We start from the raw sequence: 9,995 nt of genomic DNA, 5'->3' as shown, positions 1-9,995 counted from the left end.
AGGAATTAATAAAGGATAGAAATCTGCCCACCTCAGGTTTCAAGGGACTGCACTGACCAACAAGGACTCTGTCGTCAGGTTGCACATTCCAGAGAACAGAATGACAACATGCAGGGAGGGAGGGAGGGAGGGAGGGAAGGAGGGAGGGAGGGAGGGAGGGAGGGAGGGAGGGAGGGAGGGAGGGAAGGAAGGAGGGTGTGTGCACGTTTAGATATGTGTGTGTGTGTAATGTTACATCATCAGGAGGAGCTCTGGCAGCATATAAAGGTTAGTGACTGTAGAGAGGAATGCCAGAGTCTTCACCTGCAGAGAACAGAACAGACGTGACTGACTCACCTGCTGAGAGGAGGAAGAAGGGAATCATTTGCTCAGTCAGTCTTTCAAATCAGTCAGTTAGTAGAGTAGGAAACTCAGTGAGTCGATTGTACATCAGAGATTCAGAGATTCAGATCCTGTATGTACTGTAGGTCAGATATTTGGCAGGTCATTTGAATCAGGTGATTCAAACAGAGATTGAACGAACCAGGTGACCAGGTGATTCAGACAGAGACAAGGTGAGCAGTTGATCCAGTTGAAGCAGGTACCAGTTGAAGCAGGTACCAGGTGAACCAGTATAAGTATGTCCAGTTTGTCCAGTGTGGTCCAGTTCTCTCTGCTGCTGGTCCTCCTTCTGGCTGTTACGGGTCAGGACTGTGCTACTGCCCGGGTCCAGAGGGAGGCCCGGTCCTGGGCCAGGTCAGGCTGTGTGAAGGACGGTGTCTCTCATTGTGTGGACCTGGCCAAACTGCAGGAGCTGATCCAGGAAGTCCAGAAAGACTTCGTAAGTACCGACCAACTGTAATTACAAATACTGTCTTCATCAGTACACTGCTGTATATCTCTCTATATATATACACTGTCTTCATCAGTAGACTACTGTATATCTCTATATACTGTATATACTGTCTTCATTAGTAGACTGCTGTATATCTCTCTATATATACTGTCTTCATCAGTAGACTACTGTATATCTCTCTATACTGTATATACTGTCTTCATCAGTAGACTACTGTATATACTGTATTCATCAGTAGACTACTGTATATCTCTCTATACTGTATATACTGTCTTCATCAGTAGACTACCGTATATCTCTCTATATACAGTTGAAGTTGGAAGTTTACATACACCTTAGCCAAATACATTCAAACTCAGTTTTTCACAATTCCTGATATTTAATCAGAGTAAAAGTTCCCTGTCTTAGGTCAGTTAGGATCACCACTTTATTTTAAAAATGTGAAATGTCAGAATAATAGTAGAGAGAATTATTTATTTCAGCTTTTATTTCTTTCATCACATTCCCAGTGGGTCAGAAGTTTACATACACTCAATTAGTATTTGGTAGCACTGCCTTTAAATTGTTTAACTTGGGTCAAACGTTTTGGGTAGCCTTCCATAAGCTTCCTACAATAAGTTGGGTGAATTTTGGCCCATTCCTCCTGACAGAGCTGGTGTAACTGAGTCAGGTTTGTAGACCTATGCCATCTATTTTGTGAATTGCACAAGTCCCTCCTGCAGCAAAGTACCCCCACAACATGATGCTGCCACCCCCATGTTTCACGGTTGGGATGGTGTTCTTCGGCTTGCAAGCATTCCCTTTTTCCTCCAAACATAACGATGGTCATTATGGCCAAACAGTTCTATTTTTGTTTCATCAGACCAGAGGACATTTCTCCAAAAAGTACAATCTTTGTCCCCATGTGCAGTTGCAAACTGTAGTCTGTCTTTTTTATGACGGTTTTGGAGCAGTGGCTTCTTCCTTGCTGAGCGGCCTTTCAAGTTATGTCGATATAGGACTCGTTTTACTGTGGACATAGATACTTTTGTACCCGTTTCCTCCATCATCTTCACAAGGTCCTTTGCTGTTGTTCTGGGATTGATTTGCACTTTTTGCACCAAAGAACGTTAATCTCTAGGAGACAGAACGCATCTCCTTCCTGAGCGGTATGACGGCTGCGTGGTCCCATGGTGTTTATACTTGTGTACTATTGTTTGTATAGATGAACGTGGTACCTTCAGGCATTTGGAAATTGCTCCCAAGGATGAACCAGACTTGTGGAGGTCTACAATTTTTTTCTGAGGTCTTGGCTGATTCCTTTTGATTTTCCATGATGTCATGCAAAGAGGCACTGAGTTTGAAGGTAGGCCTTGAAATACATCCACAGGTACACCTCCAATTGACTCAAATGATGTCAATTAGCATATCAGAAGCTTCTAAAGCCATGACATCATTTTCTGGAATTTTCCAAGCTGTTTAAAGGCACAGTCAACTTAGTGCATGTAAACTTCTGACCAACTGGAATTGTGATACAGTGAATTATAAGTGAAATAATCTGTCTGTAAACAATTGTTGGAAAAATGACTTGTGTCATGCACAGAGAAGATTTCCTAATTGACCTGCCAACTGTATACTGTCTTCATCAGCAGACTACTGTATATCTCTCTATATATACTGTCTTCACTAGTACACTACTGTATATATATATATATCTCTCTCTATATACTGTCTTCACTAGTACACTACTGTATATATCTCTATATATACTGTCGTCATTAGTACACTACTGTATATCTCTCTATATATACTGTATTCTCTACATCAGGACCTCTCCCCCAAAGACAATGTAGGATTCCATCCCCAATTACAACATTTTCCGTCAAGACAGAACTGCTAAAGGGGGCAGAATTGCAATCTAGTGTAGAGATAACCTGCAGAGTTCTGTCATACCATCCAGGTCTATGCCCAAACAGTTAGAGCTTCTACTTTTAAAGATCCATCTTTCCAGAAAATAAGCCTCCTTCACTCATGCTGCCAAACATACCCTCATAAATCTGACTATCCTACCGATCCTTGACTTTGGTGATGTCATTTTCAAAATAGTCTCCAACACTCTACTTAACAAATTGGATTCAGTCTATCACAGTGCCATCCGTTTTGTCACCAAAGCCCCATATACTACCCACCACTGTGACCGGTATGCTCTCGTTGGTCTTTGCTAGGTAAAGGTCCGCCTTATCTCAGCTCACTGGTCACCATAGCAACACCCACCCGTAGCACGCGCTCCAGCAGGTATATTGCACTGGTCATCCCCAAAGCCAACACTCCCTTTGGCCACCTTTCCTTCCAGTTCTCTGCTGCCAATGACTGGAACGAATTGCAAAAATCACTGAAGTTGGAGACTTATATCTCCCTCACTAACTTTAAGCGTCAGCTGTCAGAACAGCTTACCGATCACTGCGCTGTACACAGCCCATCTGTAAATAGCCCATCCAACCAACTACCTACCTCATCCCCATATTTGTTTTTCTGCTCTTTTGCACACCAGTATTTCTACTTGCGCATCCTCAACTGCACATCTATCACTCCAGTGTAATTTGCTAAATTGTAATTACTTCGCCACTATTGGCCTATTTATTGCCTTACCTCCTTACTTCATTTGCACACACTGTATATAGATTTTTCTATTGTGTTATTGACTGTATGTTTTGTTTATTCCATGTGTAACTCTGTGTTGTTTGTGTCGCACTGCTTTGCTTTATCTTGGCCAGGTCGCAGTTGTAAATGAGAACTTGTTCTCAACTGGCCTACCTGGTTAAATAAAGGTGAAATAAACATTAAATAAACAGTATCACACCATAGTTATTACACTGCACTGACAGAAACAGTGTAGTAGGAACACTGTAATGTAAACTGTTACCCAGTGAAGCCACATGCATTTGAAAATGCTCTTGGTCACTTGATGTCTAAATGTTAAACCTGGAGGAATAATGTGATTACCGTATAACTGGAAATACACGTGTGTATAACAGCAACACAACTTTACTGAAGCGTTGTACGGCAACATGTGGAATGTGTCAGGATCAGGGTCAGATGTCGCAGTCCTCCACAATGGATCCTGCCGTCCTGACACCATTCAGTGTGTCCCTGTGGCTTGTGATGCACTTCAATGTATTGAAATATCATCTATGGACAGGGCTTGGAACTTGAGTTTTGAGTGGTAAAATCATGGGTACGCTAACCAGAGATAGATTCTATTTTGATGGGTCATGTGTGAATGAGACTGTATAGAGGATTGACATACTGTACCTGTCGTTTCCTTCACTAGACAAACACGTCTCATGATGGCAGGATCCTGTTAAAGACAGTCACCTTTGACAAGATCAAGAAGCACAAGAAGGTAAGACTGACACAGAAAAGGACAGGCCACCCCTCAGAGCCTGGTTCCTCTCTAGGTTTCTAATCTCTATCTGGTACAGCCAGAAGAGGACAGGCCACCCCTCAGAGCCTGGTTCCTCTCTAGGTTTATAATCTCTACCTGGTACAGCCAGAAGAGGACAGGCCACCCCTCAGAGCCTGGTTCCTCTCTAGGTTTATAATCTCTACCTGGTACAGCCAGAAGAGGACAGGCCACCCCTCAGAGCCTGGTTCCACTCTAGGTTTATAATCTCTACCTGGTACAACCAGAAGAAGACAGGCCTCCCCTCAGAGCCTGGTTCCTCTCTAGGTTTCTAATCTCTACCTGGTACAGCCAGAAGAGGACAGGCCTCCCCTCAGAGCCTGGTTCCTCTCTAGGTTTATAATCTCTACCTGGTACAGCCAGAAGAGGACAGGCCTCCCCTCAGAGCCTGGTTCCTCTCTAGGTTTATAATCTCTACCTGGTACAGCCAGAAGAGGACAGGCCTCCCCTCAGAGCCTGGTTCTTCTCTAGGTTTCTAATCTCTACCTGGTACAGCCAGAAGAAGACAGGCCTCCCCTCAGAGCCTGGTTCTTCTCTAGGTTTCTAATCTCTACCTGGTACAGCCAGAAGAGGACAGGCCTCCCCTCAGAGCCTGGTTCCTCTCTAGGTTTATAATCTCTACCTGGTACAGCCAGAAGAGGACAGGCCTCCCCTCAGAGCCTGGTTCCTCTCTAGGTTGATAATCTCTATCTGGTACAGCCAGAAGAGGACAGGCCTCCCCTCAGAGCCTGGTTCCTCTCTAGGTTGATAATCTCTATCTGGTACAGCCAGAAGAGGACAGGCCTCCCCTCAGAGCCTGGTTCCTCTCTAGGTTTATAATCTCTATCTGGTACAGCCAGAAGAGGACAGGCCTCCCCTCAGAGCCTGGTTCCTCTCTAGGTTTCTAATCTCTACCTGGTACAGCCAGAAGAGGACAGGCCACCCCTCAGAGCCTGGTTCCTCTCTAGGTTTATAATCTCTATCTGGTACAGCCAGAAGAGGACAGGCCACCCCTCAGAGCCCGGTTGTTCTCTAGGTTCCTGACTTGTAGGGAGTTTTGCCACTGTGCTTTTGCCTCTGCATAGCTTGCTCTTTGGGGTTTTAGACTGGGTTTCTGTAAAGCACTTTGACATCGGCTGATGTGAAAAGGGCTTTAAAAAATACATTTGATTGATTGATTTATTGGTGCAAGCTCTGGGATCATGCATGAGTCTGAGACGAATGAGTGCAATGAAGAAGTTCCATCAACACCATGTCCATCGTGCTCGACCTCGGCAGCACATTTACTAACACAATGTCCATTCTCCTGTTCTCTCCCATGTCCAGTACCACGGATGTGTCCTGCTCAAAATCCTGGACTTTTATCGGGAAGTTCTCCAGAGACAAGACAGAAATTATCTTGACCTTGGGGGCCTGCTGGATGAAGTGAAGAAATGCGTTCACCCAGTAAGTGTCTCGAACATTATAACTGCCTCCCAAATGGCACCCTATTCCCTACATAGGGCACTACTTTTGAGCAGGGTCCATAGGGCTCTGGTTAAAAGTAGTGCACTATATATGAAATAGGGTGCCGTTTTTGGGACACTTCCTATGTGAATGCATGAACCATCTCTCTGTGAAGGTAGAGACTCAAACACAGACTTCTTGTGTTTCAGTGATTATGTTACACTGTACTGAAAACCCAGCTAATGTCTGTAGAAGACTCACACTAATCTGTCAAAGCAATTTGTGACAACAGCTGACAAAGTACAAGCTTTTTAAATAGATATGATTGTTTGATTGGCTGATTGATTGATTGCAGAAAAAGACCTGTGAAAAGCTGTACCAGGAAGCTGCTGGGAAGCCAGTGAATGAGGTAAACACAGGACTGCGCTGACAATCAAACACAAAGCACATAAACATACACAACTGCAATAAACAACCACACGGGACACGTCAGCATGAGGTAATGAACGACAACCTAATCTTTCTAACTCATTGTGTTTATTTTCCAGTCTAAGATAGAGGAAGATTTGGAGCTGCTGTCGAAGGATGCAGCCATTCTGCAACTGCAGAGACTGAAGGCAGCCAGTAAAAAGGTGGGGTTTCCACGTTACCTCTTAATCCATAGTGATCACACATCAATAACACTCAAGACAGGTTACAGAACATCACTGTGTGTTACAGCTAGACTGTGCAAGCATGTGTCATTGACTGGCCTTAATAGCTTGTTTATAGGTTCCTCAAATCAATTCATTTTTTTTTTAGAAAGCCCTTTTTTTTTTACATCAGAAGTACTGTTGCCACAAAGGGCTCTATAGTTACCCAGCCTAAACCCAAAGAGCTCTATAGTTACCCAGCCTAAACCCAAAGAGCTCTATAGTTACCCAGCCTAAACCCAAAGAGCTCTATAGTTACCCAGCCTAAACCTAAAGAGCTCTATAGTTACCCAGCCTAAACCCAAAGAGCTCTATAGTTACCCAGCCTAAACCCAAAGAGCTCTATAGTTACCCAGCCTAAACCCAAAGAGCTCTATAGTTACCCAGCCTAAACCCAAAGAGCTCTATAGTTACCCAGCCTAAACCTAAAGAGCTCTATAGTTACCCAGCCTAAACCCAAAGAGCTCTATAGTTACCCAGCCTAAACCCAAAGAGCTCTATAGTTACCCAGCCTTAACCTAAAGAGCTCTATAGTTACCCAGCCTAAACCTAAAGAGCTCTATAGTTACCCAGCCTTAACCCAAAGAGCTCTATAGTTACCCAGCCTAAACCCAAAGAGCTCTATAGTTACCCAGCCTAAACCCAAAGAGCTCTATAGTTACCCAGCCTAAACCCAAAGAGCTCTATAGTTACCCAGCCTAAACCCAAAGAGCTGTATAGTTACCCAGCCTAAACCCAAAGAGCTCTATAGTTACCCAGCCTAAACCTAAAGAGCTCTATAGTTACCCAGCCTAAACCTAAAGAGCTCTATAGTTACCCAGCCTAAACCTAAAGAGCTCTATAGTTACCCAGCCTAAACCCAAAGAGCTCTATAGTTACCCAGCCTAAACCTAAAGAGCTCTATAGTTACCCAGCCTAAACCTAAAGAGCTCTATAGTTACCCAGCCTAAACCCAAAGAGCTCTATAGTTACCCAGCCTAAACCCAAAGAGCTCTATAGTTACCCAGCCTAAACCTAAAGAGCTCTATAGTTACCCAGCCTAAACCCAAAGAGCTCTATAGTTACCCAGCCTAAACCCAAAGAGCTCTATAGTTACCCAGCCTAAACCCAAAGAGCTCTATAGTTACCCAGCCTAAACCCAAAGAGCTCTATAGTTACCCAGCCTAAACCCAAAGAGCTCTATAGTTACCCAGCCTAAACCCAAAGAGCTCTATAGTTACCCAGCCTAAACCTAAAGAGCTCTATAGTTACCCAGCCTAAACCCAAAGAGCTCTATAGTTACCCAGCCTAAACCCAAAGAGCTCTATAGTTACCCAGCCTAAACCCAAAGAGCTCTATAGTTACCCAGCCTAAACCCAAAGAGCTCTATAGTTACCCAGCCTAAACCTAAAGAGCTCTATAGTTACCCAGCCTAAACCCAAAGAGCTCTATAGTTACCCAGCCTAAACCCAAAGAGCTCTATAGTTACCCAGCCTAAACCCAAAGAGCTCTATAGTTACCCAGCCTAAACCCAAAGAGCTGTATAGTTACCCAGCCTAAACCCAAAGAACTCTATAGTTACCCAGCCTAAACCTAAAGAGCTCTATAGTTACCCAGCCTAAACCTAAAGAGCTCTATAGTTACCCAGCCTAAACCTAAAGAGCTCTATAGTTACCCAGCCTAAACCCAAAGAGCTCTATAGTTACCCAGCCTAAACCTAAAGAGCTCTATAGTTACCCAGCCTAAACCTAAAGAGCTCTATAGTTACCCAGCCTAAACCCAAAGAGCTCTATAGTTACCCAGCCTAAACCCAAAGAGCTCTATAGTTACCCAGCCTAAACCCAAAGAGCTCTATAGTTACCCAGCCTAAACCTAAAGAGCTCTATAGTTACCCAGCCTAAACCCAAAGAGCTCTATAGTTACCCAGCCTAAACCCAAAGAGCTCTATAGTTACCCAGCCTAAACCCAAAGGGCTCTATAGTTACCCAGCCTAAACCCAAAGAGCTCTATAGTTACCCAGCCTAAACCCAAAGAGCTCTATAGTTACCCAGCCTAAACCCAAAGAGCTCTATAGTTACCCAGCCTAAACCCAAAGAGCTCTATAGTTACCCAGCCTAAACCTAATGAGCTCTATAGTTACCCAGCCTAAACCTAAAGAGCTCTATAGTTACCCAGCCTAAACCTAAAGAGCTCTATAGTTACCCAGCCTAAACCCAAAGAGCTCTATAGTTACCCAGCCTAAACCCAAAGAGCTCTATAGTTACCCAGCCTAAACCCAAAGAGCTCTACAGTTACCCAGCCTAAACCCAAAGAGCTCTATAGTTACCCAGCCTAAACCCAAAGAGCTCTATAGTTACCCAGCCTAAACCCAAAGAGCTCTATAGTTACCCAGCCTAAACCCAAAGAGCTCTATAGTTACCCAGCCTAAACCCAAAGAGCTGTATAGTTACCCAGCCTAAACCCAAAGAGCTCTATAGTTACCCAGCCTAAACCCAAAGAGCTCTATAGTTACCCAGCCTAAACCCAAAGAGCTCTATAGTTACCCAGCCTAAACCCAAAGAGCTGTATAGTTACCCAGCCTAAACCCAAAGAGCTCTATAGTTACCCAGCCTAAACCTAAAGAGCTCTATAGTTACCCAGCCTAAACCTAAAGAGCTCTATAGTTACCCAGCCTAAACCTAAAGAGCTCTATAGTTACCCAGCCTAAACCCAAAGAGCTCTATAGTTACCCAGCCTAAACCCAAAGAGCTCTATAGTTACCCAGCCTAAACCCAAAGAGCTCTATAGTTACCCAGCCTAAACCCAAAGAGCTCTACAGTTACCCAGCCTAAACCCAAAGAGCTCTATAGTTACCCAGCCTAAACCCAAAGAGCTCTATAGTTACCCAGCCTAAACCCAAAGAGCTCTATAGTTACCCAGCCTAAACCCAAAGAGCTCTATAGTTACCCAGCCTAAACCCAAAGAGCTGTATAGTTACCCAGCCTAAACCCAAAGAGCTCTATAGTTACCCAGCCTAAACCTAAAGAGCTCTATAGTTACCCAGCCTAAACCTAAAGAGCTCTATAGTTACCCAGCCTAAACCTAAAGAGCTCTATAGTTACCCAGCCTAAACCCAAAGAGCTCTATAGTTACCCAGCCTAAACCTAAAGAGCTCTATAGTTACCCAGCCTAAACCTAAAGAGCTCTATAGTTACCCAGCCTAAACCTAAAGAGCTCTATAGTTACCCAGCCTAAACCCAAAGAGCTCTATAGTTACCCAGCCTAAACCCAAAGAGCTGTATAGTTACCCAGCCTAAACCCAAAGAGCTCTATAGTTACCCAGCCTAAACCTAAAGAGCTCTATAGTTACCCAGCCTAAACCCAAAGAGCTCTATAGTTACCCAGTCTAAACCCAAAGAGCTCTATAGTTACCCAGCCTAAACCCAAAGAGCTCTATAGTTACCCAGCCTAAACCCAAAGAGCTCTATAGTTACCCAGCCTAAACCCAAAGAGCTCTATAGTTACCCAGCCTAAACCCAAAGAGCTCTATAGTTACCCAGCCTAAACCCAAAGAGCTCTATAGTTACCCAGCCTAAACCCAAAGAGCTCTATAGTTACCCAGCCTAAACCTAAAGAGCTCTAC

At 44.1% G+C, this 9,995-nt stretch overlaps 1 protein-coding gene across 1 annotated transcript in view; it reads left to right on the top strand.

Moving 5' to 3' along the window:
* The first annotated feature begins 313 nt into the window (after positions 1-313).
* Positions 314-9,995, top strand: part of LOC115181891 (uncharacterized) — a 10,932-nt gene continuing 1,250 nt past the window's right edge. Inside the window, exons 1-5 of the mRNA XM_029743578.1 lie at positions 314-820; positions 4,146-4,217; positions 5,583-5,702; positions 6,058-6,111; positions 6,251-6,334. Of these exons, the coding sequence (XP_029599438.1) occupies positions 620-820; positions 4,146-4,217; positions 5,583-5,702; positions 6,058-6,111; positions 6,251-6,334 (531 nt within the window). The 5' untranslated portion in view covers positions 314-619. The remainder of the gene's footprint in view (positions 821-4,145; positions 4,218-5,582; positions 5,703-6,057; positions 6,112-6,250; positions 6,335-9,995) is intronic.

Source organism: Salmo trutta, unplaced genomic scaffold (assembly GCF_901001165.1).
Source record: "Salmo trutta unplaced genomic scaffold, fSalTru1.1, whole genome shotgun sequence".
Classification (NCBI taxonomy): Eukaryota; Metazoa; Chordata; class Actinopteri; order Salmoniformes; family Salmonidae; genus Salmo; species Salmo trutta.
The sequence above is the reverse complement of the archived record's forward strand: the minus strand, read 5'-3'. Positions and strand labels throughout refer to the sequence as shown.